Source organism: Hippopotamus amphibius, chromosome 4 (genome assembly GCF_030028045.1).
Source record: "Hippopotamus amphibius kiboko isolate mHipAmp2 chromosome 4, mHipAmp2.hap2, whole genome shotgun sequence".
Taxonomy (NCBI): Eukaryota; Metazoa; Chordata; class Mammalia; order Artiodactyla; family Hippopotamidae; genus Hippopotamus; species Hippopotamus amphibius.
The window spans coordinates 131,465,908-131,485,897 of record NC_080189.1 but is presented as its reverse complement, the minus strand read 5'-3'; the positions used below and the strand labels follow the sequence as shown (position 1 = coordinate 131,485,897).

Below are 19,990 nucleotides of genomic sequence, written 5' to 3'. Positions count from 1 at the left end.
AAACTGATACAGGATCGGTTTTAACGATTCATCATTTAAATCTTTATAAAAGCCTAGTAATGTGACTAGGTAAAGAAACTTGCATATGATTGTAATAAGGGTAGCCTTTTTCCATTTCACCATTCTTTGACTTTTACAGGGCAAAACACATATTAGAGACTATGTCGCTGATTTTACATCATGAAGCATATCAAAATAAGAAGGGAAAATGATACATTGGCCACTGGTAAACAGGAATTTATCAAAAGACGGAGAGAAAAATACAGTATGACTTGAGACAAAGCGTTATCACTTAAGCTAAAATATTCCAATTGGAATGAAAAAAGTACAAACTTTTGACAATGTTTATCAAAAAACAACGTATTAAGAAATTTTTAAAGTAAAGTTTGAATTCAAGTTTTAAAATTACCATTTGAGGGCAACGTACTCTAAATGCAGGAAAACAACAATGGGGTGAGACACGTAAGTTGAAGATGGGGGTTTAAATTTGAACCTACCTTGCCAAAGATGGAATCATCTGTCAAAAGGAAAGCAAGCACCTGGTTCATAACGGTCTCAGAAAATACACATTAAATCTTCACTTATGGTCTGACACCTGTTACTAAATCAATTCATCTACCATGAGGGTCAACTCAATTTTTCACTTGTTTAAATAATAGTGTTAAATAACAGTACAACTAGGGAAACTATAAATATTTCAGGAGATTAAAATGTCAGTAGAAACCATGTTACATATGGGTTAAAAGAAATGCATTCATTCAAAACCACTCCTGAATAAGAAGCCAAAATGACTCCATTTAGAACTTTAAGAGAGAGAGAGTGCAGCCCATAAATTCAGTTTGAAAGACAAGAATAAATATACAAACTGTTAAGCAAAGCCAGGAATCTGGATGACTCTGAAACATCTACTTACATCCATTTTAATGAAGAATTAAAGGGTACAATGTGTTAAAGACATATTTAAAAGACTAGCAGTGGAATAAGACAGATGAATCAAACTTTGTTATAGTCTAAATAATTACAAGAGACTGAAAACGTAGTGTAGTTCATGTTTTCTTTCCAGTTTAAAAACTTCTATCCATTGCCTCTATCTTTGGTGTCACTGCCACCAATAAACACAGTATACAGCTTAGAAACCTAATTACTACCTTCAACTAGGAAAAAGTAAATTAACATTATTTGTTTAAAAGTGAGATATAAAGAATGCGGTCCGACTTCATTTTGCCTCGTGGTCCCACAGTATTCTGAAACATCATGCCAAGATGTAAAAGTTTAAAAGGGAATATCGTCATTTGCTACAAGTGCACCAAAAATTTAGCTACTGTACGCTGGTGTGATGACAGCTAGTAGTATGCAGAGGCCACAGAATGACGTAACACGTGTGTGCAGCTCACAATTACTCCAAGGAAGGTTCTGTTTAATGGGAAACTGAAACACGGAAACCATGATGCCTTCGTGTACATATGATACGGCTTTGTTCTCTCGCAGTTTAAAAGGATAGTGTAATTACCTTAAATTTACACCAAACATCATGAAACATGGTAGTTGTTCATGATTAACATAAAATAGCAATGTCAATTAATTTAACAGCGTTAAATATATTCACATGATCACCACTGTGATTCGAAATGGCCACTAGTGAAGCTACACAGCAATCTATGTACACAACATTTGCCACAACAGTGTTTGTAAGTGTGACTTTTTGAAGACCAGGTAATTTTACAAGACAAATAATCTTGCATTGATTCTTTCTTATTACGAAAGGAATTAAATGTTTTAAGTAGTTTCATTCCTCTGGGGGAGGGGGAGGGGAGAACCTCTAAAAAGTCAGTGCAAATTGAAGAGAGGTCTCCCTTCTTGAATATCGGAACTTGTTGACCATGATATGATTCCTATAAGCTGAGGATAAACAAATCTTAAGATAGTAAAGAATCTCATAACATTGTCATCGGCATTTAGCAGGTATTTGCCACGAAGAGGAATCCCAGGCCTATAGCAGAGCCTTCTGAGAGTACGGTTGCTGGGGCTGAGGAGGCTGTTGACTGCCTCCAGGCTGGGGCAGCGCTGACGTCAGAGCATAGTTCGGCACCTGGGACAGGCTGGTCCCTGCGTTCTGGTATATCGTGACATCGGGGGCGGCAGCGGGAGGAGGACTGTACACTGAAGCCTGGCTGGGATACGTACTTCCTTGAACGGAACTGACCATTGTGCTGGGGAGGGGAAAGCACACTCAGTTAGATCAATATTGACTTACAGAGCCATCCAGAGATAAACAGGAAAGCTGTTCATTAAACGGTTACTCATTCATGCAATCCATTCAGTAAATGTTTATTAAATAGCTGTAACGTGCCAAACATTATTCGAGGCACTGGGATACCATCAAGAAAGAAGGAGGATGTGTCCCTACCATCATGGAGCGTACATTATAATAGGAGGAAAAAAGATGATGAACAAATGTACAACCGTCAAGAGGCAGTAACAAGAGATGGTGTAAAGAAACATAAAGCATCAGAGGAGAATCACAACTTACCCAGGGTGGTCAGGAAGGCCACTCGGACACAGCAACACTGAAGCAGAGACCCAAAAAGAGGGGGAGGGAGGGATACCGATTATCTGGGAAAAAAGGCATTTCAGGCAAAGAGAAACAGCAAGCCCTTGAGAAGAGAAATGGCCAGGCACGTTCAGGGAACAGCAAGGAGGCCCTGACGGCTGAAGCAGAGGGAAGAGTGACATAAGGCAAAGCGGCGGAGCCAGAGCGGGGAGGAGCCTCAGAACACACGGCCTTGCAGACTGTGGTGAGGATGCTGGCTTGTGCTGAGTCGGATGGAAACACACTGGCTGGTTGTGGACAGAAGAGTGATGTGACGTGACTTGGTTTTAACAGGCTCACCCGGGCCCCACACGGAAGCCAGGAGACCTGACTGGAGGCTGTTGTGATCGTGCCCACGAGAGCTAGTCTGTGGCTAGAGAGAGCCATGGGGGAAAGGGGAGGGAAGGGTCAGATTCTGAAGGAAGTTCCACCAAAGACAGTTGACATCGTATCTGAGGTAAAATCCTAGACCTAAGCTCCTGGCAGAGCAGCCATTCACTGCAAAGGAAAGACTGCGGGTGAGGACCACGGCCGATTCGGGAGGGAGAATCAAAGCTCGGTTTTGAACATGTCAAGCGAGATACCCGGGAGATTCCCAAGAACAGACAGTGAGCAGGTGGCCAGCGGTGCGGGTGTGGAGCCCGGCAGAGTGGAGGACTAGGCGCGCACACTCAGGGCCATGCGCACACGCGCGCGTTCGGGGTCAGGGGCCTCAATGAGAGCCCCTAGGGAGTGACTGCAGACAGAGGCCATGTTTTGAGCTCTAGAGCCAGAACTGAGGAAGATAAAGAGGCACTAGGCAAAGAAGGTTGCAGTGTGGCAATAAGGCAGAAGTGAAACTAAGAGAGCATGGCCTGGCCAAGTGAAGAAAGTACTTCAAAAAGGAAGTGACCACTCTGTCTGGCCATGTGGACGTCACTGGTCCCTAAGAGCAGTGCTGCAGGACTAGGGGAAATGAAGACTTGATGTCCTCCTTTCTCTTATTTCTTGAAAACAGAGAAGCAAATCACAGATCCCCCTATCTACTCCCACTGACACACTTACCCACTTTCTGCACTACACCCACCGCACAGGTTCATCCTGCCTTGCCGCCCGCTGGGACTGACCATCTGCCGGCGCTCCTGTCCAAGGCGCCCCCACTGTGCACCACTCCCCTCCCACCCCCAGCAAAGTTTCTCCTGTGGGTAAGACACCAGGTAATACACAAAGAGAAATACTAACAGCTTTAACAAGAAGACTTCTCCCTCTCTATGAAAAATGTAAACAAGCTATACAGTGCGCACTTGTCTACTATTTTTAAAATACTGCCTATTTTTAAACTTTTCAATTGCTAGATTGCTTATAAATCAAATGTTGGTAAAATCAACGCTTTTGTACTTTGCACAAATTAAACCAATTCACTGCTATGATAGTCATTCACTGCTACATTCCACCAACTAACGTAGCCACATAAGTCATGCTTAAAGGCATCACCCACTAGCATTCCACAAGTGTTGTGCTGTGAAATAGGAAGTGTTACACGAACTCAGATTTCACGCTTTTGGCCACATTGATAAGGGCCACAATAATGCTATTATGTCATGTTGAGACTAAGTGCTACGCTCTGGTGCCAAAATGCCTAGTGTTGTATCTTAGCTAAATGGGACCTTAGTCCTTGCTCCCTGCCCCAGTTTCCTCATTTATAAGATGGGGATAATAGTGTACCTACTTCATAGGTTAATATCAGAGTAAATGAGTTAATACACATAACGTCTATAGCACAACACCTGGTGCTTACTAAACATCCCATGAACGTTAGCTATTACTGTAATCGTTCCCACTTTGTACGCTATTCCTTATCTCAACCTGAAGTTCCACCATCCAGCCAGCTGTGCAAGGGTCAGAGCCCAGCGGTTCTCTCATATCTCTGCTCTGCACTGCCTCCCCACCGTGTTACCCACAGGCAACCAACTGCTCGTCTCTAAATAACTCTTTTCTCATCCCCAGCTTGCAGTCAGACACTCATCATTTCTTGCCCAATATACTAGCCTCCCGGCTCCTAACCTAATCCCTGTGAATCCATCTATACCGTCACCATCTGAAGCTCGCTATGGGCTTTCCCAGACAAGACGCAAGGTCCCTACCGTGGTATCCAGGCCCAACCGTTATCCTTGTCAATAAGCCCAGCGTCTCGCTCCTCTCCCCCCACAGACCTTAATCTTTTAGTAACACTGCACCGCTGGTAACACCCAGCATGTCCCGTATGTTTTCACTGCCTCCCCACTCCACCCATTCCACGGGTACCATGCCATTTCATAACGTGTCAGGTCAACAAAAACATGAGAACCACGTCTCTGTCCGTGATAGACAATCTTTCTTACTTTTCCCTCCAGACTAAGAATAATGCAGTTTGAGCATGTTTTCTTGGAAATCCTCCCTGAACCCCAAGGCTCCTAAAGCACTCTGCATACACCTTTATTTGCAATCTGTGTTGCAATAACATATTTTGCATGTGTTTATCTCTGCTAGCCAGTAAGCACCTTGAGGCTAAGAAACTCTAAATCAATAATATTTGACCAGGGAGCCAACAATACTCAGTGAGGAAAGGACAGTCTCCTCAATAAATGATGTTGGGAGAACTGGATAACCACACGCGGAAGAAGGAAAAAGGACCCCTGTCTCACACTACTCACGAAAATGAACCCGAAATGGAGTAAACACTGAAATTTAGGACCTGAAACTGTAAAACACCTAGAAGAAAACACAGGGGAAAGGAAAAAAAAAAAAAAGAGTCGTTGAGATTGGTCTCAGCTGCAGTTTCCTAAATATACAGCAAAAACAGAAGCAACAAAAATCAGTAAGTGGGCCTACATCAAACTAAAATGCCTCCGCACAGCAAAGAAAACCATCGACAACATGAAAAGGCAGCTACTACATGGGAGAAAATATCTGCAAACCACATTATCTGGTAAGGAGTAAACATCCAAAATACATAAAGAACTCATACAACTCAATGGCAACAAATCTAACAACAGATTAAACAATGGGTGGGAGGCTGCTGCATAGCACAGGGAGATCAACTCCATGACGGATGATGACCTGGAGGGCTGGGGGAGGGAGGGTGGGAGGGAGTCGTGGGAGGGGGGGATATGGGGATATGTGTATAAATACAGCTGATTCACCTTGCTGTACAGCAGAAACTGGCACAACAGTGTAAAGCAATTATATTCCAATAAAGAGCTTAAAAAAAAAATGGACAGAAAATCTGAATAAACATTTTCCAAAGAAGACATACAAATGGCCAAGAGGTACATGAAAAGGTGCTCAACGTCACTAATCACCAGGAGAAAGCAAATCAAAACCATGAGGTATCACCTCACACCTGTTTGGCTATCGTCAAAAATACCAGAAGTAGGGACTTCCTAGGTGGTGCAGTGGGTAAGACTCTGCCTGTCAATGCAGGGGACACGAGTTCGATCCCTGCCCCAGGAAGATACCACATGCCGCAGAGCAACTAAACCTGTGAGCCACAACTATTGAGCCCATGTGCTGCAACTACTGAAGCCCATGCACCTAGAGCCTGTTCTCTGCAACAAGAGAGGCCACTGCAATGAGAAGCCCGTGCACCACTATGAAGAGTAGACCCCACTCACCACAACTAGAGAAAACCCGTGTGCAGCAACGAAGACCCAACACAGTCAATAAAATAAATAAATAAATTTATTAAAAAAAAAAAAAATACCAGAAGTAACAAGTGCTGGAGAAGATGGAGAGAAAAGAGAACATCTGTGCAGTGTTAGTGGGATCGTAAATTGCTGCAGTCACTGTGGAAAACAGTGTGGAGGTTCTTCAAAAAATTAAAAATAGAATTACCATATGATCCAGCAATCTCACTTCTGGGCATATATCCAAAGGAAGTAAAATGAGGATCCCAAAGAGATATCTGCACCCCCATGTTCACTGCAGCGTTACTCACAATAGGGCAAGACATGGAAAACCCTAAGTGTCCGTCAAGGGACAAATGGATAAAGAAGGTGTGAGGCTGAGAGATAGACACACACACACACGAATATTATTCACCCGTGAGAAAGAAGGAAACCTTGCCCTTGTGACAGAGAAGGACAAATACCATATGATCCTACCTATATCTACAACGTCAAACTCAGACACACAGAAAACATCTGTTTAATGGATGTAAAGTGAAAACATCCGTTTAACAGATGTACAGCGAAATAACCAACAAGCAAGTACCTAGTTTTGGTCACCTGAGTATAATCATTGCTAGCATCACTCAAGGTAGGTTTAGAAAACTATATCAGTACCATGTTCCCCAGTTGTCAGTAAGATCACCCCTAGGGTGACAGAAGTCTGGAAAAGTAACAACCCTAGAACCAAAATTCTATGTAAAAGAATGAAAAATTGCCTGCTAGATAAGAAGTAAGGAACACCAAAAAACCTGCCTACCAGAAATGGAGGGGAAAAAACTCCTCATTGACCTTGATTTGCAATTAGAAAGTTTGAATCAAATATGTCTTCTCCCAATTTTCTCACTCCTTCCAATTTCGTTAGCCTACCTTTGTTGGGCCATCAATTTTATCATTCAGATACACACACACATGAACAACTGTTCGTAATATATCTTTTTAAAAATTGCCTCTACGCCTGTGTGAAGCCTTTTCAAGGAATTGAAATACACAACTCACTGGCCTAACACAGCCCTCGAAATTCCCATCAAAACATTTATCGCTCAAATATTTACTGAGTTGCTACCAGGTGTAAAACTCTGTGCTACACGACGTGACTCTAAAGGTGAAATATTCCACTCCCTCCCTCAAGATACGACAGCTTAGGGGGGTACAGAGGACAACAAGACGGCAGGGTATGCAGGGGGCCCGCGACGGCATCAGAGGACGGTGCTGGCAAGCTGGGGAGGCGAGACAGGCTTCCAGGAAAGGCGAGGCTAAGCTAAGAATTAAAGAATAAGCAGGAATTTGCCAGGTGAAGAGGCTAAACCTTTCCAGGAAACTTTCTACAAAAAGCACCTCTTGAAATACACTTGTGTTTCTGGAGAGGTGACATTTACAGCTACAGTCAGTAGTCAACAGTCAGGCCTTGGAACACAGCACGGGTTCCGCACAGGTGTCTCACATCCAGATGGCAAAAGAGGATACAGCAGCCCCCAGCAAACAGCGACAAGGCCCTCTGGCTCTACAGCACATCATGGTTTAAGTCATCTACCAACAGAGGGATCTCACTGACAAGGATAATTCCTCTGAAGGCTCTGAACTAAGAATGGTGCCCAAGTAACTTCCAGTAAGGAGACAGCTAGAGCAGCATGTGACACGGTAACAGAGGACTAGCTGGCAAAGAGGCGGCACCTCTGGCTAACATGAAAGTATCTAAGAGGTTCCTACATTACCCACCCACACTGGCTAACTTCTCAACAATACCTGCCTCTACTCACTTTGATCTAATTTTAAGGCAGCGTGTTACTCTCCTAGTAGCTGCTCCCTACCGATTTCCACGTAAGGGTTATTTGCTTTTTACCAAACTGAGACTTTAAAAAAAAAAAAGTCCTTGGACAGAGTGAGACCTAACTTTTTCCATAAGCTATACAACCCAGCAGGGAGCGCTGTTTTCTTGCTGCTGTTGTTTGGTGCCTGTATCAGGCTTCCCCGATGCAGTCCTTCTTAAGGTCACTTCAGAATACGAGACGTGACCACAAAATCGTGACTGACAATCCCCAAGCACCCCTAGGGTGTGACTCTCTTGAGGATGGACAATACAATAATGAGGGCAATACGGGAGCATTCTGGACACCTCCAGCTTTGATGGGAGGGTTCCTAGAAACTGTGCCTGTGCCACCAAGAAACCTCCGTTGTGAGTCGGAACATCTTGTCTTCTGGAGTTACACACTGCTGAGCTCTTAAGCCTACCTATTCCATTCAAAGGAATGACTTCAGCTTAGAGGCTCGTTGAAGTAGAAAAGACACTCATAAATTATGAATAATATAATGTGTAAATATAGTAATTTACATGATAGGGACATTATAAGTAAATAACCAGGACAGTGGGCCTGTCATTTCATATTCAGCCACTCACCCCATGAACCACGGGGGCGTACAGCTTCTTGTCCTGTCTCCTTTCACGTGGTTTATCCTGCTGTGATATATACCAAATTCCCACACAGGGTAAAAAGAAGGAAATATTTGTCTTTAAAAGACAGCTCACAACTATAAATTTGAAAATAATAATCACAGAAACATTCAGCTTTCATGAAATTTATGTAAAGCGTTATACTTATCCAAATAAATTTGAGTTTCATTAAAGTCCTTAGCAAATATTATCAGAGACTCAAAAATAAAAGAAATGATGAGAGGAAGGAATATGAAAAACACAGAGCTAAAACCAGAATATAGCATTTGAAGGAATCAGCAGGACGGAGGGCTGGCTGGCTGGCTGGGACTGCAGTACGGCAGGGGGTCCTACAGAACCCACGCGCCACCACGACAGGGCTGACCATCTGGCATCAGTGATGACACCCACCTTGGATTTTTCTTATCCACTTTTTATGATTACAGACGATCAAGGGCACCTGAGAGTGTTAACAGTGCTAACCGCCAACAGCAGTCAATAATCAAGTTACCTGGGGTAGGAAGCCTGAGTCTGCTGACTGGGAAGGGCTGGGCTTGCAGGTGGCGGCACTGCCCCTTGGCTGAGAGAGGGCAGCTGCTCCGGGGGAAGGCTGTAGCTCTGAAGGTGGCTCATCTGTGCGTTCCCCGCGACCAGGTAAGCACCACTCTGAGGAGGGCCTGGGTAGACCTAAGAACAGTTCGTGATAAAACACATCAAGCTCCCTAAGATTTTAAGAGGCATGCATTCACTTACAAACAGAACAACAATGACATCTCTGAAATCTTTTTTTTTTAAGTTACTTCTGCTGACAGGTAATTTATTTTCTTTTTATGTAATTTATTTTATTTATTTATTTTTGTTGGGGTATAGTTGCTTTACGACAGGCATTTTATTTTTTTTAATTTTCCTTATTTTCACTGTGTTGGGTCTTCATTGCTGTGCACGGGCTTTCTCTAGTTGTCGCGAGCGAGGGCTACTCTTCATTATGGTGCACAGGTCACTGCAGCGGCTTCTCTTGTTGCGGAGCATGGGCCGCAGGCGCACAGGCTTCATTAATTGCAGCATACGGGCTCAGTAGTTGTGGCTTGCAGGCTCTGGGGTTGCAGGCTCAGTAGTTGTGGCATACGGGCTTAGTTGCTCCGCGGCATGTGGGATCTTCCCAGCCCAGGGATCAGACCCGTGTCCCCTGCACTGGCAGGCAGATGCTTAATCACCGTGCCACCAGGGAAGTCCCCAGGACAGGCATTTTAAAAAGTACTTTTTAGAGAAGTGGGCTCGTGAAGATTTTTGCTTTTTGGTAAACATCAGCTATACTCGTGTTTATCGCCATGTGTTTACAGAAGCAGTAAAGACACTTATCTTGAAATTTTATACTAAGATAATCTCTTTCCTTGTTGATATTGGATCTTCCTAAAAGGAATCCCCCAAAATGCTTAAGAAGTATCTTTGAATCCACTGTTTTACAGCAACAGTCTGCATTTGTTTCTAGATATCTACATAGAGATATATCTCCTAAGTTACAGTTTACTGAACACAGAGCAAGCTAACCTCCTAAAGCAGCATCAGCAGACTCACTGTCCAGGGCCCAGACAGCAAACGAGATGGGCTTTGTGGGCCACATGGGCTCTGTCGAAACCACTGAGCTCTGCCCATAGAGAAAGCAACAATGCAGGAACAAATGAGACCGGCTGTGTTCTAGAAAAAGTTTATTTAAAAACAGGTGGGAGGCTGGATTTTGCCACTGGGACATTGTTTGCATACCCCTGCATTTAAAAACTATACTTGTTTTAAGCTAGAGATTAAAGTCTTAAGTGCCCCTGAATCTTAAACATGCATAATATTCTAATTTTCTGTGGTATCTATTAGGTCCTTCCATTTCACGTGTTTGAAAAGGGAACTCCACTGTCCAGGGAGTGAGACCCGTGGCAGCTCACTCCCTGGACAGTAACACAGTCATCAGGAGACAAAACAACAGTCACCTGAGCACTTGCATGAAGCCACACAAGAGTCTGTACACACAGAGTCCCAAAGATCTCCATTACAGACGCAGACAGTCCAGTCCGCGCAAATCCCAGTGTTGTACTCTGCAAACTGAACATGAAGGGTTTCTGTTTGTCTGCTGGCTCACACTGGCACTGAGACACACAGGTAGGTGTCATCCAGCCCCACGTTTCTCAGGCCCAGCTGCTCTTCTGCAGGGTTCTGGCCCCTCACTTTCAGAAGTGGACCGCGCTCAAACAAATTCAACTGCAAAAAGTTTCTGCTACTCTACGTGGATAAAATGTGGTGTCTGGCTAACGACTCCCTATACCCTGAACTTGGTAAATTTGTGGGAAATGGGCTCTTGAAATAGTTGCTATGGGTGACGAGAGGAAACGGGGCTCTATGTTACATTACACGTTTTCGTGTAAAGGAATGGAAAAAATCCAGATTAAAGCAGCTCACTATAAAACTGAAAATGGTAGATACAAGAATTTAGAAATAATTAGAAATTTTACTCAGACAAAAATTGTGGTTCTTAACCAGATAATTAGATATGAAGCTTTAAAAACATATACGTTTGGGTCTCACACCTGGATTCAACAGGCCTGGGGTGGAGCCAAAGCATCTGTATTTTTTTTTTTATGGTTGATGTGCACCCCTGCAGAAAAATAATTTCTTAGAACAAGAACTACTGGGGACGTCCCTGGTGGCACAGTGGTTAAGAATCTGCCTGCCAGTGCAGAGGACACAGGTTCAAGTCCTGGTCTGAGAAGATCCACATGCTTCGCAGCAACTAAGTCCGTGCGCCACAGCTACTGAAGCCCATGTGCCGAGAGCCTGTGCTCCACAACAAGAGAAGCCACTGCAATGAGAAGCTGGCGCACCACAATGAAGAGTAGCCCCCGCGCACTGCAACTAGAGAAAGCCTACACGCAGCAATGAAGACCCAACGCAGCCAATAAATAAATAAATAAATATTTTTTTTAAAAAGAACAGGAACTATTGGTATAGTTAGTATACTACACATTGTATTTGTCAAGTAAAATCTTTTAAACTTTACTTTTAGTCTAAACATTACTTTTAGAAAGTTTCACATTTTACAAAAACAAAGTTATCCCATATAATCTCAAATATATTTGAGAATTTGAAATGAAATACTCGCACTTTTAAAAGCTTACCCGAGAACCAGAAACACCAGATGACTGAATATAGTACTGCTGATTCTGTAATTTCGCATACATGGAATACATTGGATCTTCATTCATTAACTTGGTGTACAAGGACAGGGCCTCCATCACTTTAACATTGAGCTCTGAGAGTTCCGAATGTTTTCTGAAATATTATACGATAATGTGACACATACCGTATTTAAATGACTTAATGTTCTAAATAAGAAGACGCATCAAAGTAGCAAAAAGAGCAACGAGTGGTATAAGCAGGCATATTAAAAAATTAACCTGTCACACACACACACACACACACACACACACACACAAATCTTATCGTTTAGCTCCAAGGCAACCAAAACTGTTGACGATTTAGGTGCTGTGCTGGAAGGACTCTAGCTTACTGTACTTGACTTTACCTCAAAATAACTAGGTTTCCCTTGTTAACAACAGATGGGTCATTTGTGGGCTCTGATGATGCCGCTCACAGCAAATATGACTACAATAGTTAACCCTTATTTTTAAAAAAGACTAACGTAGTCAAGGTCAAATAAATCCTCACTTACAAGGGGCGGGGAGACAGGTCGAATTTTAATTCCCACATCAAGTAGAAAACGAATGAGAAATGGCATATCTTTAAAATAAAAATAAAATAAAAAGGCAGCCCTATTCCAATTTGCAGTTTGGAGAGATCGGTGGGTAAGAAGGGACACAACACAGATGGAGCACGTGTTCCTTACCTGTCAATATCTTCCAGCTTCTCATCAATGAGAGGTCCCATCTGGTGACACATGGCTAAGATGGCAAGATTTGAAGGAATATAAGAAAATGCAACAAAAGAAAGCAACTCTCTGATGGATATTCATATAATTTAAGGAATAAAAGATCTAATTTGGTATAATAAAAATTCTATTAATTAACCTTAGCCCACAGAACCCAACACTGGTTTTCCTGGATATTTATAAAATCAGTACTTTAGATTGACTGTGTTGATCTCAGGAATTTTTAATACCAAGTTTCACTTTACAACATCTTAAATGTTGAATAAAATATTTAATTTGAGTATAAAAGTGTAAGAATTTGAATTCTACCAAAGGTTTAAACTGCACGTAAACTGTGAGACTGGTCACAGAGGAGTGAGAAATGTTAACATTGTTCATATCATCTTCAATTTATTTAAACATAAAACCACTCTGTAACAGAACACTAGATATAACCCCTAATTATTCTCTATTTGCAAGGTAAATGGAAAAACAATGTTTACCTTCAAGATGAAGTAACTCTGGAAGATCTGGCTGATCATCACTGGGGTCTGTACTTTGCAACATCTGTAGCAGCTGGTCCATTTTATCCTACAGGAATCAAACAGTTACTACAGAAAGCAGCAAATCATTATGCAACAATACCTTCTCACTTCATTATTTAGATAACGGATAAACCTGTAACTCATAGATATGAAGACTTTTGTTTTGCTTTTATGTATTTACTATCTGTGTATTCTCTTTACTACTGTGTTAAGTCAGAGCCTTGAAAGCTAGTCCTACTTATTTTTTGAAACTGCTAACAGAAATTCTCTTAAATGAGAAGAAATAGGCCAACATTTAAACTTACAACATGTGAGTTCTTTAAACTCTTACGTCATGCTAGTAGATTTCTTGTGTCACTCTGTTTTGGAGCAGTGTTAGCCTTGCCATGCCGAAAGGTGTAACCTCTCTCTCAAGCTGGCATTACTTATGACTAACAGCTCTGCAACTACTTCTCCACCAGGAAGAACACAGCAGCTGTTTGAGTAAGGCACAGCTCAGCTCTGTTACAGCTGTTCTTCCACGTAACACCAGAAAGATTTATTCCACATTCTCTTTCCACCAGTTTCAGTCTGTCATCAAAAAAAAGGAGGAAGATTTGTGGTTTCTCTTTTCTCCTATGTGAAAGGCTGGAAGGCATCTCAAAGCAATGACTTAGATCTATTTCGGAATCTTCTGTTGTAAGACCAATGGAACTAATGAAGCCATCATTACATAAACACATCTATACATTATATTAGTAGAGATGTATCTATATCTATAGCTATATATATCTAAGCTATATAGATCTAAATATAGTTTAAAAAAATCAAAATACAGATGTTCTGTACCAAAAAATATTACCATAATAACTGCAAACTTTTTTCCATTCATGGTTTTTACATGGTTATGCTACCAAGCATAGCTACTATTAGGTAAATAATTTAAAGACTACCAATTAGAAGCAAAGCAGTTACTTAAACCAAAACAAAACGCTACAGTCTGTATAGAAGGAAAACAGTTTGAGAGATGAATTAGTCACTAGAGAGTGGAAATGACACAAGCACATTAAAAAAACCTTTGATGTCAAAAGAATTTCATATTTAGAAATGGGTATTATTTTTCAAAGTAGAAGATTCACAATTTTCATTTTAAGTAGTCTAAAAAAGAAGGCATATGTCAGAAAAGTTTGCCTACAGCTGAAAAAAAAGGGGGTGGGTGGGTAAAATGAGAGTGAGAGTCAACTAACATGTGGATAATTTCTGTTCCCCTTGTTTACAGAATTCTACACCCTATTTGAAATTATCTACTATCAGAGAAATGAGGTTTCTACATAGACAGCTAGTCTAACCCTAGAAAATGCATGCATTTTTTAATGTGTTTTTTTTTTAATTAAAAAAAAATTTTTTTTTTGGCTGCGTTGGGTCTTCGTTGCTGTACAAGGGCTTTCTCTAGTTGTGGAGAGCAGGGGCTACCCTTTGTTGTGGAGCATGGGCTTCTCAGTACGGTGGCTTCTCTTGTTGTGGCACACGGGCTCTAGAGCACAGGCTCAGCAGTTGTGGCACACCGGTTTAGTTGCTCTGAGGCATGTGGGATCCTCCCAGACCAGGGATCGAACCCGTGTCCCCTGCACTGGCAGCCGGATTTTTAGCCATTGAGCCACAAGGGAAGTCCCTGCATGCATTTTCTGATGTAATGCTATAGCCAAACCTAACTTTCCCAGACTCTTAGACATTTTCTGGCTCTCAGCACAGCTTCTACAACCCTCTTCTCTAAAACAGTGCTCTTCAAACTTTCTGCTTCTGGCTCTCCTAAAAAAAAAGGATGAAAACCTACAAATTCCTTCACACAGTTTAAAGATGACATCTCATTTTTCATCATTAGTTTAAAATGTTACAAAGGATATACTTTTCAGAGCATTTAAAAATAAAAGTCACACATTCTTTTGAATATACCCCAAAAGTCTCATTATAATAGTGTTTGTAATAGCAAAAAACACACAAAGAATTGAAAATAACCTAACCGTCCAATAACAGAATAATAAAGTCATGATAAATCCACTCTATGGAAAAGTAAGCAGGAATTAAAAATAACGAGGTACAACTCTATGTACTGACATGGTAAGAAGGGGAGCAGAGAGGAAGTTTCCAGGAGCATCTCTGCTTCGTCTATATTGTTTGAAATTTTATAACAGCAAAATACATGCATTAATCAAGTACTAAATTTTTTTAAAGAAGAGAAGAAAACCATTTCAACTTCAATACCAAGCAGATGCTCTCAGTCAGGCAGGAAATCACTTACTTCATCAATGTAGGCTTGTTCCGGCTCTGGTTCTATCGTTTCTACCTGAACATCATCACTAAATTGTACCGTCTTCTTCTCTGTTTTAACTGTAAAACATGTAACATTTATCTTTTTCTTATCATAAATTTAAAACTTTATTTTAAAGCACTTTAAGTTGCAAGAGAGAATTTGGGTACTTCTTATATTTCCTTCAGTCTGGGAAACTCAACTTAAGGGATAATTCAGTTACAGATTTAGGCAATAATGAGAGAACATTATGTTATAAAATTCTGTGAAAACATCTTAATTTTCTCTTCTAAAGATTTTACGTTTTCTTTAACAGATACTTCACTAAAAATAAGAGCTACATTTCTGGAACAAAGATTCATCACCTATTACAAGTGAGAGTTTAGTAAACTGGTGAACAAAAAGCAAAGTTTGACAATGGCATCAACAAATTCTGCTCTTTAAAATAAATCCTCTTTCTAAACTATAAGTCCTTTCAAAGAAAAATCTCCGCTTTCCCAAAGGCCATGCTCTTTCAATGTAATGAATTGGGAAGTTAGCTATATATTTTCTGCACACCACTCAGACATCTTTTTTTCACTAAGGGAATGACATCCAGGCCAGCGGAGAACTTCACAAGTGGCCTTGGCAGGGATCTGAATTTTCCACTAAATCAGTCCGTAATTTTTAGTTACATTATTCTTTGCAATGAAAAGGTGGTTATTAAGGGATCTGCAAACCAGAAGCACGTATTTCTCTTGCTCAACAAAGCAACCTTTAAAAAATATTCAATATAACATTAACTAGCAAATATAAGGTTATGATTAACATAGCAATTAATCTTCTCCAAAGTAATACTGAGAGGCACATACAGCTTTAAAGGAATGAATTTCCTTTTTGGATTTTTTCATCCTTGTTAAGGTAGTCAATCATTACTCATAAAATTATTAAGAATCAAGGTGGTAAGGGGGGGTGGGAAAGGGGCAGAACTAAGGAAGGGAAATAATATTTATTAAACTATTAAATGTGCTTAATCTTAATGGAATATTGCATTCCCCCCAATGAATCTCCAATACAATTCTATGAGACATGCCCATCTTGTAAATGAGGTTAACAGTGGCTTAGAAAGATTAAAAACTCTTGCATAGGAGAAAGCTAATAAATGGCAAAGCCTGGACTTGAATGCCAACCATTCTAGCTCTATGAGCCCACACTACTGGAATCTGGCCTGCAATTTCACTCTGAGAACAAGAAGTTATACCACTTACATGTTCTATGCTGTAGCATATAAAAGGAACATATAAAATGGAAAGTAGTTTAATTTCCAATATAAGGAATATATTCGCCCCACACAAGTCACCATAAAGTAAAATTCTATAAAAAAAAAAAAACAAAAAAAAACCCCGTTTCAGCGGCTTTCATGTTCTCATGGGAGAAAAAGAGCCATCTGCTAGAGATATTTTTGCTTTTTGTATCCTGAGCTATTAACAAGTAAAAAGCTGGGACGGCAGTGCTTTGGCTGCTACCCATAAAAGAACACATGGTAGACTTCACATCCTAACAGCTGACGATGCACAAGTTTGCAGTGCTTTTTCTCTTAGGGACTTACACTATTGCTTTGTATGTATGTGTATGTTTGTGTGTATATTATGTGTATGTGTGTGTATAAATAATATTATACACACACAGATGTGTGTGTGTATATATATATATACACACACATACACATATATATACAGTAAGGTGTTTTTACAAAATCTTACTGCCACTCCAAAACAAAAACAAGCTAAGTAGGTCAGGCACTTCTAAGTGGGCTTCGGTTTCCTCATAAAGAACGATGCTACAAGGATCTTGCTACACTCAATTTCTAAGCTTGAGAACTATAACTCCATTATATAAGCTCTGGTTTCTCTTTTACGTGGTCCAGAGTGAAACACATGAAAATGGCTAGAACATTCACTTTAAGGCTACATTGCTACGTGATGGGAAAAAAGATGAGATGGCTACTTTACATGAGGTCTTAGATCTCATTTTGAATGGAAGTCCAAGACAATTCCATCCTTTCCAATAGATAATTCAAGATTTAAAAAAAAAAAAAAACAAAAACCACCAACCCAAACCCAAAAAACAAACAAAAACCGCCACTACCATCAGCCCAGATTAAAAAGTTAGCACATTATGCACTGACATTTAAACAAGGTTCTACAGTATGTTTTTTGAGTTTAACAAAAAAGAACTTTATTAAAGGAATGGGTATCACAATCTGTCTCTATATAAGTGACACAAGGCACCCTGACAATAACTAGGAGAGGGCATTATTTTATCAAAGATATGTAATGTCTGGTCCCTTATTAAAGCCTTCTCTTGAAAGGGAAGCATTTTTATGTTTTCAAAGAAAAGTATACCTTTACTGTTAATACACAGACACTTATGTATCATTTATTGTACAAACATTTATATAGTTCATAATCTGGATAAGACTCAGTACCAAGTACTGTTGGAAATAAAAAGATGACTGACACAAAGCTTGAAAAAAAAAAGATAACTGACACAAAGATCCTTTCTTAAAATTCTTGTAAACTAAAAGAGGCCAAAGCAGATGGTGATTTATAACTTTCTTTGATCTCTTCTACTTGGCATTATAGAAAGATGAGATGAGATGAGATGAGATATTTAGCCAAGATAACTGTAGCTTATCAACTTACATACCAAAAAAACTCTTTTAAAATTCTAGATATTTCAGTTGCTAATAGAAATCTTGATTAGAACATATTTATTTCCTTAAAAAGAGGAAGATTATGACAATCTTGATGACTCAAATTCATCACTATGAAGGTTCATTACAGTGCTGTGTAGAAATACAGTGAACTGCCTATCAACATCTTGATAGGCTACTGGCAGTTATATCTCCTGCGATGATTCTGCCTGCCGGTAATATCACTTTTCCTCCTTGGCCCCACTTCCTAGCTTGTTTCTCCTAGTCAGCAAAGGTTTGGAAATCAAAAAAGTATTGATGGGATTAGTCACGGCTCCTTCTGAATATGTGACATGGTGGCTTAGGAAAGCCATTAAGTTGCTTAAAGGCCACTGCTTCCAAATTTGAGGCTGGACACTAGAGAAATGAGCTAACCTTTGAATATGAAGAATTCTCTATAAGGTTACACTGCATTTGTCACACTTTTATCAACTGATGATACCAAAAATACACAATGCATAAATTCTATAACACTTCTTAATCTGCATTTTTATAATGACATATAAATACACACATACATACACACACATATTTTTTTTTTCCTAAAGAAATGTCCACAGTCTGTCTGAAGATAATCTTGGTAGACAGATGATTTCACTTAGATGATCAGATGACTCCTCATAAATAATCGGACTGGGGAGCTACATTTTTAATCCACACCTTGGAAGCACTAACATTTGAGAATCTCCGCTCCAGAAAGCTGAATTCTAGAGAATCATGGATTCTCATCCATTGAAAGGCTGGAAAATACTTACTCATTTCTGGTTCAGCAGTGAGATCTGCAGTCACAAAATTAGAGGGGAATAACCCCATGCCTTGATGGGTTTCACCTTTCCACCAGTTGGGGTCACTAAGAGGAACACAAAAGAATGTTTTACTACAACAAAGAATTTTTTTTTTCTTTTTTTTTTTTTTTTTTTTGGCACACGGCTTAGTTGCTCCATGGCATGTGGGATCTTCCTGGAGCTGGGATCGAACCCGTGACCTCTGCACTGGCAGGCGGATTCTTAACCACTGCGCCACCTAGGAAGCCCAAACAAAGAATTTTTATTTCTATATATCTTTACCTTTTATAGTGTTTAACCTATATTATTATCAGATTTGAAGCCCACGACAATCCAATGAAAGAGGAAATGAATTTATCATTATTACAAATTACAAATAAGAGACCAGGCCTCAGAGAAGATAAGACACCATTAAACACACAGTTCTATTTCATATTTTGGAAGGCTGGTGAACATGCTTCAAGGATCTAATACAAGGTTCTGAACTCTCTCCCCTCAAAAGTGGTCCCCACACTTAAAAACTGTCAACTTCGGGTGGTTCGTAGGTTCCCATATAAGAATCCTTTGTAATAAGACAGATGGTAGGCTTTGAATCCATTCCTAAGTCAGAGCTCTTTCTAGCACACATAAGGAACATTTTCCCCTCACCAGAGAACACACATGACAGCAACAGCATTTATAGCACAAAATGTTCACAAGGAACACACTCTCAGTGTGCTCACCACTGGGTCCCCAGCGCCTAGGATAAGGAAAGCTAGCAAGTGCTAAAGAAATATTTTTTGAATGAATGAATGATTAAGGTTTTGTGTAACTTTCAGCTAACTAGCTCAAACTTTACTTCATTTTCTTCCACTCAAGAAAACATACTAGTATGTAAGTGTGATCCTACAGGAATAATCTTATACCTATTTGAATTGATCTTTAAAAACCACTTGCAAATTCTAGCACTTCATTATGAGTAACAATTATCAGTAGCAACTAATTTTCAAGCAAACATAAAGCTGTAGTAAAAAAACAGATGCACT

At 40.3% G+C, this 19,990-nt stretch overlaps 1 protein-coding gene across 1 annotated transcript in view; it reads right to left on the bottom strand.

Moving 5' to 3' along the window:
• Nucleotides 1-904: 904 nt before the first annotated feature.
• The window catches only part of STAM (signal transducing adaptor molecule), a 60,548-nt gene continuing 41,462 nt past the window's right edge, over nt 905-19,990 (bottom strand). Inside the window, exons 8-14 of the mRNA XM_057732465.1 lie at nt 18,936-19,030; nt 15,438-15,526; nt 13,118-13,205; nt 12,594-12,648; nt 11,866-12,019; nt 9,216-9,391; nt 905-2,210 (exon numbers count right to left, since the gene is read on the bottom strand). Of these exons, the coding sequence (XP_057588448.1) occupies nt 1,991-2,210; nt 9,216-9,391; nt 11,866-12,019; nt 12,594-12,648; nt 13,118-13,205; nt 15,438-15,526; nt 18,936-19,030 (877 nt within the window). The 3' untranslated portion in view covers nt 905-1,990. The remainder of the gene's footprint in view (nt 2,211-9,215; nt 9,392-11,865; nt 12,020-12,593; nt 12,649-13,117; nt 13,206-15,437; nt 15,527-18,935; nt 19,031-19,990) is intronic.